We start from the raw sequence: 20,400 nt of genomic DNA, 5'->3' as shown, positions 1-20,400 counted from the left end.
TGGGTTTTATTATGAAGATGTCATGCAAAGCTGTTCTTTTTTAGGAATATCCATCCATCCACCAATCTTCTATACTGCTTATCAAGTAGAGGGTCACCATTTCTTAAAAATGTATAAGTCATTTCTAAATTACTGAAAAGATTATACCAGCATCTATATCTAGAGGGAGGTTCATATGAATATCTCAGCATAATTCCATGTCAGTGGTGTACAACAAATGCTACAATGACAGTTAAGCTACCACAAGTAAGACTGTGCACTACACACTTCATTCAGAAACCTGATGTGACTGAAATTCTGTATCGTGTTGGCTCATTTCGGTTCCTTACTGGAATATCACATTACTTGTGTCGTCTGACATTTCATTCCAGCTGTCTGCAAGCCGCCTTTCCACAACCATGTGGACAGACAGAATTCCTTGCAAGTCTGATTCTTCCTATACAGACCACAGATAAAGGGGGACTGTGTAGGATAATAGGGGCTGATTTGAAAAATGACAAGAACCCAGCCCTACATTAGCACCAGGCAGGTTCTGTACTGGTCAGGAGGAGGTACTTGTGCTGCATCCAGCTGAGAATCTGCCACCAAAACTTCGGAGATGTTCTTCAAACTTCAACAATCAGTGTTTTGTTCTGCTTAAACCTGAACTGAGGTTTCAGATACATGTTGTCTTTCTACTTGTGACTGGGACAATCTTGCAATGGCTGATGCACTGGGGAGCCTGGAGTCTTGGACTGGTTGAGCCACTGGAGAGCTTGGGGTCTTAGGCAGAGCCACAGAGGGGTCTGGGGTGTCTGGCTGGCTTCGCCACTAGGGTCTTGATTTAAAAACTACCCAAAAGTAGACAAACTCTCTGCCACAAATTGCTCAGCATTTGGTGTCATGTTTGTGTTTTGGAAAGATGAGAACTGGACTGAAATATTTGGACTGTGTAAATATCAACATCCTAACATTAGGCTATTACGAAATATCTTGTGAATTTCTTCTGTTCCCTTAGGTAACGGGAATTTAGTGAGAATGTGGTAATGCTGCATTTCTCATATCTTCCGATCTCCATTGGGAAATGATCTATCTGATTGTAATATACATTTACAGTTTTGTACTCCAGGGGTAAAACTGCTAAAATATTTAAATCTTTTAATTTAATGCATGGCGTACAAGACACAGCTTGGCCCGTATCTATTTCATATGACTGGTTTACTTGCATTTCCATATATAAGTGCATGTCCTTTCTTAAATCTCACAAAGAAGCTGAGGAAGCTGATGATTGTGCTTCACACATCATTATATTATACATTTTGCATGGTAGCTTTGCAACATTTCAGTTTAGTGTCACCACAGATCGACAGTTAAATATTCATTGACAGGTTTTACTAGACGTCCTGCATCTCACCTACAAAGAGATCAAATTGATTATTGCCATAGACTCATGCCTCTACATTAGTGGTACTGTAAGCCATTTTTATAATTGTTCTCCTTCCATATGTACAAATAAGTCACATGTGCTTCCCTGTTATCTACTGTATATATACAGTGTGTATAGAGTCCATTTTACCACAACTCCTTATTTAGCTACTGAGTTCCGTTCCAACAACCAGGTCCTTAAGCGAAATGGTTGCTAAGTGAAAATCACAGCAGCCTAGGTGTGACCGTGATTATGCTTATGACTTTTCTACAAGCTTCCATACTCAATTTCTTTTATCCTACAAGAAGCAGACATTTTCAACAACATTTTGTAAATTCTGCTTCAAAGGTCTCTCTCACTCCGACTTGTGTTGGTGTCAGAGTTACAAAATTTGGTCACCAATGTGAGCGTCATTTGGAAAGTGACATTTTTATCACCATCATATTTGCAAATGGTGGTTAACCAAGGTATTCGCTAACCAAGCACTGGTTGTAGTTATTTTCCCTCCCATCTGCCTTCCCCTCTTTCTCTTACCTCCACCTTTTGTCACCGTCCATCCCCCCGTTTACCTGTTGATTATTCCTTTAATCTGCGAGTCTTTCTCCACTTGTTGCTGTCTCAGCCTCCTCTCGCTGTCGTCCAGCCGGGACTGGTACTGCAGGAGGATTTTACTGGTCTGCTGCTCCTGGGAGAGCAGCCTCCTCTCGTACTCCTCCAGCTTCCGGTGGGACATCATCAGGCGCTCCTTTAGAGAGTGGATTTCCTCCTCGTACTCCCGTACCTGAAGGAGGTGGGAAAACAAGGAGGGACGTGAGCATGGGGCCTGGTTTGGCGGCTCCCGAAGGTGGCGAGGACATTTCAGAAGGACATTATCACATTCTTGCTTTTGATCATTGTGTTCATCGTTCTGGAGGCTCAGTGACATAGTGAAGATTTATTCCGGTAGTCCCCAAGGTACTGAGACGTCATAATAGACCAGTACATCATAGGATATACTCAGATTCATTCTGTCTTAAATCAAATGCAATTATCCCCTTCAGAACCAGCTTTAGGTGCGATGGTACAAAATGATAAAAGCCCTTCAAGGACACAACCTCATATGGAGGGTGAAGCAGAAAAAGAGGCCATGTATCTCGAAATAACAGAAACATTACAACAGAAAAAAACCTTATAATTACTGTACTGTGCTTTTTCGAGGCGTACATACAAAACAGGTGGCACGGAGGTGATGAGTGCGTCATTAACTCTAACTAGGTCGCTCAAAACAATACTGGTCCAAAACAAAAAAAAGAAAAACAGTCAAGTTTGTTTGCTTTCTATGAGTCATTATAGGCACAGTTCAGATTTTAAAGCTAATATCTACATTATTCATGAAGCTGTTCCCGGGCACCATCTGTTCAGTTCTGGGAGACAAGTCGAGCGTTCTCCTCATGCCTGTGCGGTGGACTGAGAGGCCACCTCTGAACGGGACGTGACTCACGCCTCTGGGAGAAACCTGAGAGTACTCGCACCCAAAGAGTATCGAAAACCGATCGCTGATCCGAATGTGATACGAGTGAGTCATAGAGCGGCGGAATGTGCAGACAGAAGGCGTCCTCTGAAATCTTAACTGCCGTTACACATTAAATGCGACAATGCACGGTGCCAAATGGCTTAAAAAGGAGGTTCAGGAAACGTTGGGGGGAGGTGCGGCCAGGGGGTTGACGGGCAGATGTACCCTGTCCAAGCGAGACTCGTCCATGCTCTTGGAGTACTCTTTGAGCTTAAAGTCCTCCCGGTCGATGCGCGATGTCTCGATGTCAGCGGACAGGTGGGGCATGTTGGAGACCCAGGCTACAGTTCGCTCTGACGCCGGAGTGGGTGGGTTGAGTGTAGAAGGTGACTGTGAACCCTGCGTGCAGTACAATAAAAATCAAATAGCAAAATGGAGCTTGGAAATCATCTCATCCAGAAAAAGCAAGGCAACCGAGACAGTTAATGGAAAACTCGTGATCTGAGGACTTAACTGGATTAGTTCAGCCCTTGGTTGATTCATAAGCAATACAACAGGCTCTCATAAAAGATGTTTTTTATAAAACCTGCAGGATGCCATTTAATTTAAATCCCACACCAATAAGACTGCCATTGGTATGTTGGTTACGTGAGAAAGTAGCTCAGCTCTAGAACAGCAGGCTAATACAACAAAGACATGTAAGCTGGATCAAATCGTCGTGCGTAATTCTATTTGTGACACTATCTGAGTACTTACCCGCAATATCCCCCATGTTCTGTTAATGCTTAAAGTGTGCACAATCGAAACACGGGACACGTGAATGGAAACAAATAAATGGCATCGCAAACATGTTAAAGCCGGCATGGCAAATGGGAACACCACAGAACCTGAAAGGGACACGCGACACGAAATGCCAGAGTAAGAAGGGGATGATGAAATCAGAGAATGCCACGTTTCCATCACCCCGGAATAGATAACACTGTGATCCCTGACAAAACGAATCTGTAAGTGCCGTTTGACGTCTGAGAATAAGGGCAAAACAGGGCCGGACTATGCTGAGCACTGAGGAGGATAGTGATCGCTTAAATGGGAGGGTTTATCGCATGAGTGGATGGGGCACGGCAGCCCCCGCACCTCTTATCTCTCTGTGGTGATGCTCTGCCTCTTAGACTCCTTCTTACTCTTCTTGACCTCTAATTTCCAGACAATGGGACACGTCTGCTTCATGTTTACACTGATATCATATCACTGCTGCGCCTTTTATTCATTATTAACTTTGCTCATTTCAGCCACATTTAGAAAGTATAATAAGTAATTAAATTATGTATAAATGAAAGAAAATGGCCTGCGGCCCTGATAAGCATAAAGTTATAAGATGGATGGATGGATGGATGGAAATGGAATATTGGTTGACCAGTTAAGATGTGAGATGACTCAAATTAATATATATTAAATATAAATCAATAATATCCTGATGTAAAAATATTTTCCAGGTTTTCTGGGAAAGCGTCATTATTTCTGGGGAACTTTTGATACTTGCAGAACGGGAGGACACCCAGACACGAATAATAAATGATGAATATGAATGAATTATAGTGATATAATGAATAAATGAATTATAGCAATTTTCCATTTAAGTTTACGTTGCAAAGCATTCAAAACAACATATTAATAAATTTGAAATGGCCAGTTTTCCCATTTCCAGTGGTCTCATCGCTAAACAAAAAAAAAAAAAAAAAGTTTGAAAAGTTTTTTTCAATAAATGCATTTTCATTGTCAATACAGACACCGCAGTTTCAATGAATGTGACCTACAAACAAGAGGCTAACAATCCCTCAACATTGACAGTATTACTGCTAGTGATGCCATCTATGTCTTATCACAAAAAGGCACGATTCAGGGGAAGACTGTCAGCGGACAACATTCTAGACCCTTGCTGATTTTGAAGCTACGAGGCGATGCTAATGTGATTAGCGCCCTGGTTGTTCTGCTCCTGCCCCCCCCCCCCCGCCCCCTCTTGCTCCCCTTGCCCTCCCCCCCCCCCCCGCCCCCTCTTGCTCCCCTTGCCCTCCCCCCCCCCCCCGCCACCGAACGCACCTGTTTGCTGATAGATGGTTTCAGCAGGTGTTGCTGCTGCTGCTGTTGCTGTTGCTGTTGCTGCTGCTGCTGTTGCTGCTGTTGTTGTTGCTGCTGCTGCTGCTGCGGCTGCTGAGATGGCGGGGTGGTCTGCGTGCCGCCGCCCTGTGGCCCCTGGGGGCCCTGGGGCCCTTCCCGGGTGGTGCTCTGCTGGTGCGGCAGCCCTGGCGCCGGGCTGTCCTTGACGGAAAGCTGCTGCCGCGGCGCTTGCTGCCGGCTCCCGAAGCCCCCAGCCTCTGGAGACTGGAGGAGGTTCCCACTGGGCGGCCGCTGCTTGGTGGGGGGAGTGGAGGCGGCGGCTGAGCCGACGGACAGCTGATGGGAGGGCTGCGATTTGACGCGCTGTGCCGGAGGAGCGGCGTTGGAGTTCTGCCGGACGGGCTGGATGGTGGAGGGGGGCGTGGCCAGGGAGGAGGGGGAGGTGCCAGACTGGGGCTGCGGCTGCTGCTGTTGGATGTTCTCCTGGGAGCACGAGCACAGCCGGTTAAGCGTGCGGAAAAAATGCAGCCGGTTCAGGCGGAATCGGCCGATGTGAGATTTGAACCCGCGGGTGATGCTGCATGTCACATACCCACAAAAAACAGCCCAGCCAAATACCGTGAAAGACCATGTCATATATTACTTAAGACCTGAAGAATTAGTAATTCAAGGAGGGAAAAAAAACAAGCAGCCACATGTAATTATTAACCTAATACTGATTTCTAAACTGAGCAATGATCTCACCTAGATATTAAGAAAAAATGCGATTCATGTTCAGCATTAAATATACTAAAAATATATATATATAAATAAAATGCATATGCATATGTGAGAATGTGTGACGAGGCCTTATATGCACTGAGTGCTACCTGCACCTGCAGGGACAGCTGGCGGTGCCCGAACTCGGCCTGGTTCTGCCGGGTGTAGTCGTCGCTGTAGCTGTGTGAGTGCAGCATGCTGGGCTGCCCCAGGTTGCCGCCGCCGGGCCGCAGGGTGGACAGGTCCTCACTGCGGGAGAAGCCCCCGTGGCCGAAGGGTGGGATGTAGCCGGAGTTGGGGGCCTCGGGTTCGGGGGCCAGGAGCAGAGGAGGGGGCAGCTGGCCGCGGCCCTGTTGGTGGTGCAGCTGGGGCCCGTCGGTGGCCAGGTGGAAGAGGGGGTTCTGGAAGGAGAGCGGGTACCGGAGAGCGGCTGCCTGCTGCTGCTGCTGCTGGGATAGGGAGTCGGTGGTGGCCCCCATCTGACTCATGCGGAGCCCGCCGGACATGCTGGACCCTCCGGAGCCGGCAGACAGGCGCCCCCCGGTACGCAGCCCCCCGCCCAGGGCCCCGAAGCTGCCCAGACCAGCGATGGAGGCTTGAGAGGAGTTTAGCATGTCACCCACTGACTGGAGGTTGGAGATGCTGTTCATCCTGGAGTCCTGGAGATCCATCATAGACACGCTTTTATTGACACTGAGAACCTGAAAGAAGGGGGGGGGGGGCAGGGGGGGGGATTGTTTTACTACAATCTATAAATAAAACGACAGGCACGTTCTATGAACAGGTTCCTCCCTGTCTCTGCTGGGAAATACACACTTAATAACCAGCCCTGGACCCATGTCACAGCCAAGGCTGGCTTGCAGTTATACGGTCAAGCGGTACCTTCGGGTCCGGCTCAGTGATGTCAGAGCTGCTTGTGCAGTAGGCTGGGCTGGACCGGGCCAGGGGCGGCCGTGTGACGTAGAAGACGTCTTTAGAGGCCCTGTGCTGGTGATCGCGGTCGGAGAGTCCCATGCCGGCCCGCGAGGATAATCCACCCCCGCTGGACAGGCCGGAAGTCGGGGAAGGCAGGCGAGTGGCGTCTATAGAGCTGGGAGGAGAAGGAAGTAGAGGGAATATAGCCGTGCTTGACTGGATTCAGTGTGTGAAGGCATGCATACAGGACGCCTCCCATCTGCACCCTAATCAATCTCATTCTCATCGTTTCTTATGGCTGGTACCTGTTGAGGTCCCGCATCATGAGGCTCTGGAAGTCGGAGGACATGCCGCGGTTGAAGCTGGGCCTCGAGAGGAGCCGCTCGGCCTGTCTGTCGGGGGGAGGTCTGTCCGCCTGGTGGCTGGGCTGCCGCTGCAAGTGGGGGTTTCGCAGAGCCATGCTGATGTCGTTCAGCAGACGGGGGAGGGGCCCCAGTTTGATGATGGCATCCTGAGCCGAGGGGGGGGTGGGGGGTTGGGGGGGGGGCTGTTACGTGCAGTGTCTGACACGTACGCATCCAATTTATCACCACTGGTGACATGAAATGACCTTGTGAGGTTCTATTATGCATCATATGTTTATAAAAAAAAGGGCTTCAATTAGAGGTTTTGGTTCATTTTGACTGTTGAAGCTGAAAAATCATGTATATTATTATTATAAATATGTAAATTAATTTAATAAATTCTATTATTGTAATAACATTATAATATTAGACACTAAATATAGACTGACCATATTTCACCTAATTTGTTACTTATAGTGTTTGTAATACTTATCGGCTGTTAGTTCTGCTGGTGTCTGTGCATTTAAATAGTGATTTATAGCTTCGGGTGATGTAGTTAATGTACCTGTTACGAGTCTAAAAGATTGGAAGACCATAATAGCTGTGAATCACACTGGCAACGACAGACACTCCTCCAAGAAGCGAGGTACACGGCGCTTACGCTGTACCGCTCACACATAACAAAGCACACGATGTTCGATTCAGGCGTATTTCAAACAGGCCGGATGGCTTCACTGGACAGCGTACAGAATCATTCACATCTATAACACTGCACCCCCCCCCCCCACTGCTAAGCAGAGTTTGAACATCAGAGAACATATCAACACATCTGTCATGGGTAAGGCGAGCGGCACGGCACGCTCTCTGCCTACCTTGCTGAGCTGTGCCATCACCTCCCAGAGCAGGCTGTGCAGGATGGAGAGCTCGCGGCCCAGGTCGATGTAGCCCTCGAAGCCGCCGGCGTTGCTCACGCTGTCCAGGTTGGAGATCTCGTACAGGAACTGCTGCATGGAGCCCCACTCCATCTCCAGGAACTCGTTCATGAAGCACATGTACTCTTCCTTGCTGCCGAACCTGCGAGGAAGAAGCCGGAGAGCAAGGAAGGAGAGTGTTGAACAAAGGCAGGTGTTTAAATGAGGAATGAGCTGTGATGGCATTCCGCAATGGACTGGGGTCCGATCCTGGGCGTGCTGTGCCTTGTGTCGCCAGGAGTCACTAGAAATTTATGAACAGGGCACACCATAGACTGACTATAGGCAAAGATGTACTGGACAAATAATTGAAAACAGATGGGTGGGTGGATGGATGGATGGATGGAGGAACTGCATATATACCAAGTTTCCATGCTTTGTCCCTTAATATGTATTATACTTTATTCCCATGTTTTTAAAGTCCATTATGCCCATAAGACATATCACGTGATTATCTTGTACTAAACATTTTTATATTCTCTATATCAGTGTGGTCCACCCTGTCCGCCCGCATATTGTTTGTTATCATTATATTCAATAATGAAGTCCCTTAAGTAGACACATCAGTTGATCTGGATGGATGGATGGATGGAGAAATAAATATACAAAAGATATGGCTGCTTCAATAGAGCTACTAACATTTTATATCCATGGCACTGGAGGAAGCATGACAGACTGACAGACAGACAGACAGACAGACAGACAGACTGACAGACAGACAGACAGACTGACAGACAGATAGATCCCAAGGACTCAGAAAAGGACACTGACTTGGAGAAGTTGGCCAGGTTCTGCACCACCTTGGCGATGAGGGTTAGGGTCCGTGAAGTCTGCTCATCGGGGTACTCCTGCGTCAGGCTGAAGAGGGACGGCGACATGATGGCGGGACACAGGAACCGCAGGAACAGGGAGCTGCTGATGAGGCGGTCGGCGATGTCCTCCCTCCCCCTCTCCGCACAGCGCACCCTCCAGGAGGCGAACACCTCCTTCAGCTCTCGTGGGAACACGCTGGGGTGGGATGGGGGGGTCAACAAAAATGATAACATCACGGTAAGTAAGGAAGAGGGGCATTTTTGTTTTTGTATTATATATAGCTGTACAAAAACACTGGGGAGATTAAAATGGGGGGAGGGGGGTAAATCTGCTGCAGGCATTAGTTCAGCGAAGGGGCATTAAAAAATAACGACTCAATTAGACTTCGCCTACTTAGACTGAATATATATAGACAGACAAAATAGGTCTGGCACAGGGCATTATGGGAAAGACATGAACTTGCTTTGTTGAATGACCTGCCATTAGATTCTTGGCTTATGCTCTTACTGAAATTACTTACAATGGGTGTTTCGTTTAAGAATATTGGATGTACTCTGATAAATATGCATGAATAATTAATTTCATTAATTTAGGGTGTAAGAAAGTCCTACTCATCTCAGCATCCACTTGGATCATTTCTGAGTTCTGGCCAGAAAGTAAAAGTCGGACGGCACAACAATGCATTTTGACCCCTTTAGTTTAACAAGGTTGTTGATGAGAGCAGAAACTTCCCACAATGTTTATCTTAAGGATCAGTGCAGTGTACCAACTGGGAAACGGACTCTATTGCGACAATTAAATGGACGGAACTGAGCCACAAATGGCTGAGGGGAGCGAGGAGGTGACCTTTCTGCCTAAATCATCACAGACTCTGGACTAAAATAAGCCACCAGTTTCAGGAGGCACTCATTCACTCCTTTAAATGTCAGACGAACTATTAGAAAGGTATGGGCTCTCATGCCGTTCTTGGCCTGCAAATTTTTAAAGGTGCTTCTACCTTCTTCTCAGGGAGAGGCAGTCTTGCTATCCTAGGTAGGTGCCTTAGAAACCTAATCAGGCGTTGCTTCACCACATTTTAAACACCATGCAAGATGAATTCATGGCATGTTTAATTAAGCTCTTGGTCAACCGGGCACAAGAGCTACTGGTTTTGTTAAACATTAAAGTAGAAATTTTTCAAAATTATATTCAACAGCGAATTATCACTTGGAATCGTGAAACTAAACACAAAAAATATGTCAAAATGGATAGAATGTTGAAATCACCATATGTATTTTTGTCAAAATCCAACAGTTAAAATAGAATATAAGAGTACCACCGACCAATGGGAGTTGACGATCTTGCAGAGTGCCAGCTCACAGCACATGCGGAGATTAGCTTGATGATCAGGAAGAACAGAAGGCGGGATTCTCATTGGGTCGACCTCACAGTTCTCCTCTGACTCATACAAGGCTCTGATGAACTCGCCTAAACAGACAATTTAACAGTAGAATTGTCAGCAGAAAAGGGCCAAAACACAAGTCCCGCATGTGAAGTTTTGTGTGTCAGGACAGTCCTCACCTATGGCATCCTTGAGGTACTTATGTCCAATCAGCTTGAGGTACTCTTCTATGGCTTTGGTGGCCAGTGTATTCTCTCTGAAGATGAGATGTTCCCTGTCTATGAATCTATCTACTTCACACATTGCCATGTCGGACAGAAAATCCTGGAACGGCCAGAGAGCAGGGGAGATTAGCACACCAGCACAACAGTGTGCCAGCACAAACTGACTACATTTTTAGCCTATTAATTCGCTGTCTTTTCAGCTGGCATTCTCTACTCGGCCTTCCTACAGGCCTAATGTGATGTATTGCAAGTAATTTAGATATTCTCAGCTGCATATATTTTACGGTCTGTGCCCTGCAGTGGACTGTCATTCCACAAAGGGTGCCCAGCGCCTGGTGGCCTGTACTGCCTGGGATATGCTCCAGGACCACAGCCACCGCGTAATAAATAAGCGGATACAGAAAATGGATAGACAGATGGATGGATGAATATATTCACTGTTACGTAGGCTTCCTCTAGGCTCAGTGTTTAATATATTATATGCGAGCGACCGTATCAGAGTGGTGTTGACCTGGTTTGGTTCTCTTTTGGTTCTTTATTTGGTTCTATGTTGCCTTTCCATGCATCGGCGCAGAGAGGCCCACCTTGGCTTTCCCCGTGCTCTGCAGGATGTGCACCAGGGCACAGGCCACCTCCTCCTTGCTCTTGACACTGAGCAGGGGCTCCAGCACGGCGCAGAGCGTACGGTAGTTGTTGGTGACATACTCGGCGAACTCCTTGTACAACTCCATGGGCAGGATGCTCATGGTCTGGTAGCGAGACTTGAGGCGCAGTGAGGCGTTGATGATCTTGCCGCCCCCCACACCCCCTGTCTTGGCTAGGACACTGGGCTGGATCACTGGGTACCACTGCTCCACGAACTGCCGGCCAGTGATGCTGGAGATGGGGATGCTGACGAGACCCAGGTAGGTGCTCTTCTCCTAAGGGGGGAGCGGCATTTGGGACACATTAGCCCAAGGTAGAGGAGGGGGGGGGGGGTAATTCATGTAACTAACCGCGTAAAATGACAACACTGACATTTTAATTAAGACTATGGCTGAAGGCCGCAGGACTGGCGTCTGTACGCGAGAAGATAATTGGCATGAATTAGACGGCAGGGGAGTAGTTATCACATCTTTGAATGGGGAGCTTTAGAGCTGAATAGCTGGAGAAATAAAACGTTTTGGAGGGAAAGTACAGTCTCGTGGCCTAGAGAAGGCACCCCGGAGCCCCGACCTTGCGCCTCTTCTTGTCGGTCTCCTTGTAGAGGTGCAGGCGCAGGTTGCGGACGGCGGGCAGGTTGTTGAACTCGAAGTGCTCGCCCCAGAAGACGGTGTCGGTGCGGGGCTTGCTGGTGGTGCGCGCGTACAGCATGTCGTCCAGGCACAGCTCGCAGTAGTAGCGCTTCTTGGGGGGCAGGTCGCGCGCCTCGATGATCCACAGCTTCAGCACGTTGTCCACCCGCCGGCTATTGTCCTGTGATGGGGGGGGGGGGGGGGGTGATATATCCGGTGTCAAGATGAGACAGATGTGATGGTCCACATTGACATATATAGAGGTGACCATACTTTAGAAGGACATGACAGAGAGGGTTGAAGTAGGAACATGTGAATGTCCTTGGTATCTGCAGGGTTACAGGCTTTTAAAACAGTGTTTTAAATGGGGATATAATATTCTATTAAGATTGTTAAAAAGTGAAGCATGACTTGATCCCATCGTCTTTTTTTAACCTTGTGTAAGATTCCTGTCATTTAACGAGCCTCATCTAACGAGACTAATCTGAAATGTAAAATATTTATAATGGGGAGACTTAACAAGCAAACAGTGGGGAGTCTCTACAGAATCATGAATCATGCTAGTGTCAGTAAGCCATGGAGGTCCTGTCATTCTTCTGGCAGCCAGATCTACTGATATGTGTGTGACGCTGTGGTTTGTGACAGGACCAAAATGGCATGTAGCAATTTATTGATAAAAGACATGAACCCTTAGTATTTTCATATTTTTAATTAAATCTGGTTGCGGAAAGGTAGATGAGGGACGAAGAAATGCTGACATCTAAATAAAGAGATTAAATAAGGAGGCAGGAGAAGACAGGGGCCACGTCCCAGCCTGAACGACCTCCCCGTCTCTCACCTTGTTGGGTTTGACGGCTCTCTGCAGGTTCTCGATCCATTTGTCTCTCTCAGCGGCCGAGCGGCAGGCAAAGCATTTGGTCCCTGATGCTGTGGTCACCTGAGGAGAGTGATGAGGATGTGAATAGTTGTGAAAAAACTAAAAGGGGCAAACGATCATGATGACATCCTTCAGTCAGGAATTAACCAGAGGTACTGGAAGGACATGACTGTGACTGGGCCACTTTTGGAATGATTCCAGTGAGTGGCATCCCAAATGATTACAGCACCTGTGACATCAGTCCATGGACAAGGCAACCAGGCCACGAACCTCAAAGCAGTACTCCTGCCCCAAGATGCTGGAGTGCACAGGTTTGATAATGGCGTCCTCGTCCAATGTGAGGTCCAGAGCTTCAGCTGCGCTGCTGGGGGACAGCAGGGACTCGTGGGAGTGGGACTCCTTGAAGCTCTGCATTAGGCGAGTCCTGATGGAGAAAGGCAGGGACGCAGGTAAACGCGCTGTAATGACGGAAGCACACCGTGACAAAGACTAACAAGAGGAAGAGCATATGAAAAGTCAATACTGTACATCCAGTCAATTACAGCACCTCTTTAAATGCTATTATTAACAAACAGACAGATAGGTGGACACCCATTATGTGTGATTGTTTGCCCTGTGATGGACTGGTATCTCGTTCAAGTGACCCATGCCTTGTGCCTTGTATTTCCTGAGATGGACTTCAGGCCTACCATGATCCTACACTGAATAAGTTGTATGAAAGATGGATGGATGGATATCCCTAGCAGATCACGGATGATCCATGGATTATGTAAATTAAAGTTTCAGGTTCCTACAATGGATTACAATGTGTGTATTCGGTTTAGGTTAAAACAATCCCTGTATATTGGTTATGCGCCCACAATGCTCATTAGCGAACAATTGACTGGAGTCTTTTGTACAGTTGGATGTTCTTCTCAGAGTGATATCTGGGCCTCTGCTCAGCGAAAGCCCACACATCCGGGTCTCTGGACAGACGCCGTGCTGCAGATGGCTAAACAGCCCTCTCTGTCTCCTCATGCTAACAGACGCAGGAGCTGAAACACGACCAGTCCATCCACAGCTTGAATGATTACGCCCCGCAGTCCACCGATCTTCCTGGTGGCTGGATAATAGTGCCCATTTTCCAAAATGGGAAAAATCGCTGGTTTATTAGATGAGAAAGACATACACTCATATGCTCCTGAAATGTTTCGATTTCGCCGTCAAGAGGAACAAATTCTGGTGCACAACGCAACTTAAATGGGGAGAAGATAATATTACCAAGCAAGTGCAAAATACATTTTATATTTCACTGTTTTATTTATTGTCATTGCTTCCATTTATAGACATGGAGTTTGCACAGGAAGAACAAATGATTGCAAATAAACCATCAATTATGCAACAGTGAAGGATTCGGCAGGAATTGAAATTGGCCACCTTTTGCTTTTCCAGGAAGAGAACTGCATCTTTGGAGACAATCCGTTGCTGTAGCTCAGCTGAATTAGTTGCAAGAAGCCCGGCTGCAAAGGACTTTAGGCACCCCAGGTGGTACGTCCTGTGAGCTCAGCAACGGAGCCCAAGCCGGGGACTGAGTTCGCCCGTAATGTGGGAGCGATTGGAGAACGGACACGGCAGTGGATATCGTATCCGTTGTGCAGCTGCGGGCTGGCATAGGAGGAGCGAGATGAGGGCTGGCTGTCTCTACGCAGCGAGACCGGCGATGACTGACAGAAACGCTAAGCGGATGGGACAGTCGAAACGCGTGGATCCCGTGTTCTCGCGGAGACGCGCGGACGGAGCACGCCGGACCGAGAGAGGCGGACTGACAGCGAGTTGCACGGCACAGAGAACGCAGAGGATACGGACAGACAGACAGATATCTCCTACTATGGTGGCCCCCGTCGCGTCCGTGCCCGACGACTGACGACTCCCCGTGTCAGTGCTTTAAGCCACACTCACTTCTGATATGTGCATCTGGGCATGCAACACAGACAGGAGAGAGAGTGAGGGATGGAGGGGGGGGGAGTTAAAAATAAACCTATAGGAATGAGTCAGAAAGAGAAATAAAAGGAGAATAGTGGGGGAGGAAGAGAGAGAGAAAGAGAGAGGTAGCAAGAGGGAGGGAGAGAGAAAGAGAGACGCTTATCAGAGGAAATCAAGTTGTTATGTAAACTGCAAGAGCGGCTCAGAGAAGGGAAGAAAGAGAGAGATACTGTGTTAAATGAGGCAGCTAGGAGAATTAAACGGAAACTGCAGGGAAGCTGACAGAACAGGACAGAGATATTAAGCACAAAGTTATAGCATCACGGCCCTGTGGTCTTACAGGAGCGAATGCATTCCACACACCATCTATAAACACGTGTAGGACGGATAATCCTGAAATAGAACGAGTTCACCTGCAATGATCTGTATCATCGCATCATTAAAAGTGAGTAATCCTACACAACAACGACCACGTCACACCTAAGTATGTAGGTATTTCACAAGTTAGTCTACTCTCGACGAGTTGGGAACATGGCTATTTTTCGGTGACCTATCCCCCAAACCCCGCATCGAACAGCTCTAACGAAGCACTGGTTCCTGTCCAGCCCACGCCCCCTTTCCCACAACCTTTAGCAACACTAATCTCTCATTACAGCGACTTGAGGGAACAGCTGAGCAGAGATCAGTGCTGCTGGGGGAGCGGGGGATCGAGCTGGAGAGCAGCCATGCGTGCATCGTCAGACGACACCATAATATCCTCCAGTGCATCATCTAAGGTCTTGCTGGAACAGAACAATAAGAAAGCAGGGCAGTTTAAATCCTCACTATTAGTCACTCAGTCAAACGCGTAATGCAAAGCTGGTTGGTGACTAGTATTTAGCCAGTAACACCAAAAAAGGAAATAACCAGAGAATTCCACTCAGTAAGAGTCCCTACACACCAGCAGCAACACTGCATGTATATCATCATGCAGATGCATTTAAAATGTGATGGGAATATACATATTCAAGCTTTGGAGTCCATCTGCCCTCCATATCACTGATCCAGTCACAGTGAGTCTAGCGCTTACCCCAAGCGGAAGGGGGAATGAGGCGGGGGACATGCTGGACAGGATCATCAGAGGACATACACACTGGCCAATATAGAGAAGGCAGTTCACCTAACTGCATGTCACTGCACCCCAGGAGAAAATCAGAGTAGCTGGATGCTTCAATTCCCCAGCCTTGCAAGTGTGAGGCAATATTGCTACCCAGCAAAGCACACCCGTTTAACTCTAATAGGGAAATCTCAGGCTTATAACAGTTTAATGCAGGCAGCAATTATCTCAAGCACAAATACTGTGCGGGACACAGTTCCAGAAAGTGGACATACAGTGGGGGGGGGAAATGGTCTAAAAATACAGACGGATATGGAGAGGCTGGATCTGCAGGATATCCAGGGGATGTTACAGCAGCGCTGACAGCCTCGTGCTGGATGGGGAGCAGGGAGTGGCAGGGAAAGCAGCCCTAAACCATGAGGGCCGCTTTCCTTATCCTCCGTTGGAGCTGACGTCGCCTGAGACCACGGACCACAGCGGCACCTCGTTTTTCTCAGCCTCTGCTTCCTCCCCACACGCCATTAGACCCACAAAGAGCCGCCGCGAAAGCGAGGCTCAGGCGGCCGCCGCCACCTTGCCAAGGTCCCCCCTGAGCGTTATAATGGCTGCAGTTAGAGGTGGATGCTGTGCTTCTTTCCTGGCTTTGTTATCCAGCCTCACGGTAATCGGCGCTGTCTTTTATCCTGCTTTTTAAGGAGGCATTTCTGTTCTCTGTTGGCCCTAATGAGAACACCATATATATATATAAACTATATATTTTTTGTTTATTTTATTTTGGGACTGACATAGCCTTGGAGACATCCAAAGTCCATCCTACTGACACGTTATCGTTTTAATGGCTTTGCCGCCGGAGAACCGGACGAGCGCATGAAGCTACTGATGCCTCGTGCAGCGGGCAACGGCTCACCCTGTGTAACGCGTGTGCGGTGAGGTCCCTTCAGAGGAGCCACGGGCCTGTTTCATGGGCTGGGGTTAGATATGCACACAAGTCAAAGCAGGGGATCTGATTTGGCCGCAGAAGTCCCCTGTCCAAGGGCATCCAATTCTATGACCTCATATGTTTACATATTGGCATCCCCACCCTGTGCTGTCTGGGACAGACTCCAGCCCCCCTCCCCACCTGACCCTCAGGGAATAAGTGGTTGAAAGAAGGATGCATGTATACATTCTGGCACCTTCTCTTGGGATAAGCTCCAGATTATTTTTATTATTATTATTACTATTATTATTATTATGGCATTAGTGAATTGCATATTATACACCTATGCTTAGGAATGCATGCCAGTCATTCTAATTATGTTTCCATGAAAAAAATCAATCGTCATTATAAACATAAAGAAGCTAAGGGGGATGCTGTTTTAATTTAAATATATATTTATTTAAAGTGTCAGAGTTTCATTCATGCATTCACCTTTATTTTACCAGGCGAAGCATTAAGAACAGTTTCTTATTTACAATGACTTGTAAATAAGAAAGCACTTGTAAAACAAAACAAGAACGTAAATAAATAAATAAACAAACAAACAAGCAGATAAAATATATATATATAAATAAATAAAATAGAACCCATGACAGAATGATTAAACAGACTTAGAAGTTTTACTTCTTGTTTTGAACAAATGTCCCCAGTTGACTAGATTTTGGTTTTGGAAAATACAGGAGTCATTATCTTACATTATATAATTTACTTTGTATGTGTATTAAATCTGGTGGTTTAACAAGCCATGACTTAAATTAATTTTTATATAGCTACCTTCTTTTGAAAGGGGCAGGTTCAGCTGTTAATGAATCCACTAGCTGTGAAAATTAAGATTGGTACTCGTTTAAGGTGAAGTTTAAGGCAGTGTTTAGGCCATCTTTTTTTATCAAAGACATCAGTCATATGACAGCAAATCACTACCTGAACAGTAGGCATATATGCATAGAAATCATAGAAGTAGAGAAGCAGACCCCATTTGGCTGCAATATCTCATACCTAGAAGGGTAGATACTAGATGAATTGTATAGATCTTTCAGTTAAGATCTGCAATTAAAGGTCCACTTACGTGCCACTAGTTAAACTGCAGAATTGGTAAAAGTATTTTTCCAGTAATATATAATATTTTCCAGTGAAAATATATATTTGGATTATTCTCACATCAGTAACGCTTGGCCATGCACCTTACCATGCAATACCACGCAGTGACATCAGCAGCGAGGCACGGTCCCCAGTGAGCCAATTTGAAAGGGAAATCAGCAGCAGCGGTTCTCAGTATTTTGGGGAGACTGCTAGTCTTGCACAAGATTGACTTAAAATATCCTTGACCCACATACTTTGTCTTTGTGGACCAATCGTAGGGGAAATGTGCTTAGCCCTCTGATTGGGTAATCCTACCCATCTAAAGGAAACTTCAAGAAAATAAGCTCTGAGTGGCTGTTTTAACTTTGACAATAGTTTACTTTTCCGAGGTCAGGAAGGGGACAGAGTACCATAAACACAAGTGCACTCAATCTGACTTGGGCTCCAGAAAAGGCTTCCTGTGCCTTGCTGATGTTTCAGTGCTGGACACCCATCCATTTATCGAGATTACTGGAAATGATTTGCCCCTGGCAAACACAGGGGAGGGTATCCCAGAACCCATCGAACGGGAGGTCTAGGTGTGCAATGGTTCATACCATGTCAGGGATACCTACAGTATCTACCAGAAAATACGGGACACCAAGCAGGGGGAAGCTGGTCCTTTCAATGAGACATCACTGATGAAAGCTTCCAGCTCACCTCCCTGTGTGTCTGCTTAATTTCCCTCTGGCCCAAACTGGCCACAGCTGTTATAGGCATGATAAGCACTTCAGCTTTAATTGTTCTGTTAGCACTGAATTATGGGAAGGGATACAGGTCTGCATCAGCGATATAACCAGTCACACTGGACTGTGACGTCAGGCAGATAGGTCTGCTATCTTTACGGAAAAGTAGAAGAGGTATGGAGGGTCAAGGGGTGAGCAAAAGCACGGGAGCATTGATGGGCCTTCATGTTTTCACAGAAGTTGTACGCTTGACTGCGCTCTAAAACCAGTCCGCCAATATTGGTTCGCAAGCTGCAGCAGCTTAAGGCACAGAAAACTGTTTCCAGATCAGTGGGACCTTGCCAGTTTTCCAGAAAACATGTTAATACATCAAATATATAAAACCAAATAAGTAATGGGATGAAGACGATATAGAAGGTAGGACAGTGTTCAGGGGACACGGACCCAGCCCAATCTGCTACCAGCACTCCATTTTATCATTCTCAGTGCACTCCCAACCATTCCAAACTCCTTTATAAATATCCAAGCACATGAATTCATCCATTTTGCAGCAACTCATACAGTACAGGTTGTAGGAGGGGCCTGGAGCCTATGCCAAGTAGCATGGGGCACAACCAAAACACCCTGGACAGGAAGCCAGTCCATCACATGCACTCACACACACACACACACACACACACACACACGGGCCTTCACGTTTGACTGTGCTCTAAAATCAGTCTGCCAATATTGGTTCACAAGCTGGAGTAGCTTAAGGCACAGAAAACTGTTTCCAGATCAGTGGGACCTTGCCAGTTGTCCAGAAAACACACACACACAGACTTGTATTGATATCTTTGTGGGGACCGTCCATTCATTTCTATAGGCAAAACCCCAATCCTAACAGTGACAACCTTAACCCCTACCCAGTCCTAACCTTACCCATAAGTAACCAAGTAAAATACAAGACATTTGGCATTTTTAGTTTTTCTGATTGCAGAATTTCCCCTTGTGGTGACCGAAAAAATGGTCCCCACAATGTTAAAATAACAGGTTTTTATCACATTGTATATCTGGAGCACACACCCACACAAACTCATTAAAGGAGATTCTGTGATGCCAGTTCTTAAAACTTATTTAAAGAACAGATGGCAGCCAGGATGACCAGGGCACACGGTAGATGGTGCCGTCCCCAGAGAGAGCAGAGGTTCTGTACCTGTCCTGGTCGGCACTGCGGAAGCGAGGCAGAATCATGTGGCGGAAGCTGCTGGTGCGGTCCAGTTTGGGCTGACTCTTGGCCCGCTTGATGGAGCCTTTTAACCTTCTGCTGAGAAAACTCTGGGGGAAGGATGACACAGGGGAGGGGGTTAGATTCAGGTGTGGCTACTACCACAAACAAGAAAGGAAAGTGATGAGGGAGGTGTACAGGATTGGGGGGGGGGGGTGAAGAAAACGCATACTGGGGAATTATACAGAGAAAAAGCATGATAATTATTTGAAAAAGGTACAATTAAAAGAGAGTACAAAGTCAGGGATGGACTATTAAAGGAAAAAAGAAAGATCACGTTATAATCATGCAAAAAGAAGGACAAGAAAGGTGTGTGGAAAATGAGGGAAATATTAAAAAGAAGTATATTATCTCGGGGATGGCAATTTTTTTCAGTTAGTCACTAAATCTGCAGTACCCCAAACCAATCAACAGATGGCAGTGCTGCTCTATGGCTAGAACGTAAGATCCACCTACAGGGTTCAGGCATGCTGCTTCCCTCAGGATGGAAATACGAGACTAAAATAGCACCTGCAGTATAACCCAATGAAGAGTCAGTTTTCCCCCCTATATGTTGTTCTGTAAAAGAAGTGCTATTTTAATCACAATTGAAAATATAAACCTGTTTGGTAAGTATTATCTCAGGCAGTATCTCCACAGACGTGGGTGGGAGACCAATTGCTTTTCGGGCATTCGATGTGATGACGTGCACATATGAAACGGCTTCTTAGATTCTCATAAT

At 46.7% G+C, this 20,400-nt stretch overlaps 1 protein-coding gene across 16 annotated transcripts in view; it reads right to left on the bottom strand.

Moving 5' to 3' along the window:
- Positions 1-20,400, bottom strand: part of syngap1b (synaptic Ras GTPase activating protein 1b) — a 78,142-nt gene that overhangs the window by 19,297 nt on the left and 38,445 nt on the right. For 14 of the 16 annotated variants that reach the window (XR_002836883.2, XR_002836885.2, XR_002836886.2 and 11 more), the window contains 15 exons: positions 19,608-19,729; positions 12,841-12,994; positions 12,532-12,630; positions 11,635-11,874; positions 11,004-11,339; positions 10,375-10,519; positions 10,137-10,281; positions 8,773-9,009; positions 7,903-8,104; positions 6,992-7,197; positions 6,654-6,861; positions 5,882-6,472; positions 4,995-5,495; positions 3,123-3,296; positions 1,975-2,186 (listed from right to left, as the gene is read on the bottom strand). Coding sequence is in view for 13 of the 16 variants with exons in the window: in XM_023801510.2 (XP_023657278.2) it covers positions 1,975-2,186; positions 3,123-3,296; positions 4,995-5,495; positions 5,882-6,472; positions 6,654-6,861; positions 6,992-7,197; positions 7,903-8,104; positions 8,773-9,009; positions 10,137-10,281; positions 10,375-10,519; positions 11,004-11,339; positions 11,635-11,874; positions 12,532-12,630; positions 12,841-12,994; positions 19,608-19,729 (3,572 nt within the window). In the remaining 3 variants the exon portion in view is untranslated. The remainder of the gene's footprint in view (positions 1-1,974; positions 2,187-3,122; positions 3,297-4,994; positions 5,496-5,881; positions 6,473-6,653; positions 6,862-6,991; positions 7,198-7,902; positions 8,105-8,772; positions 9,010-10,136; positions 10,282-10,374; positions 10,520-11,003; positions 11,340-11,634; positions 11,875-12,531; positions 12,631-12,840; positions 12,995-19,607; positions 19,730-20,400) is intronic. The other 2 variants (XM_023801504.2, XM_023801502.2) reach the window with 2 other exon arrangements.

This window comes from Paramormyrops kingsleyae, chromosome 9, assembly GCF_048594095.1.
Source record: "Paramormyrops kingsleyae isolate MSU_618 chromosome 9, PKINGS_0.4, whole genome shotgun sequence".
NCBI lineage: Eukaryota > Metazoa > Chordata > Actinopteri > Osteoglossiformes > Mormyridae > Paramormyrops > Paramormyrops kingsleyae.
This window is presented reverse-complemented; position numbering and strand designations above follow the sequence as displayed.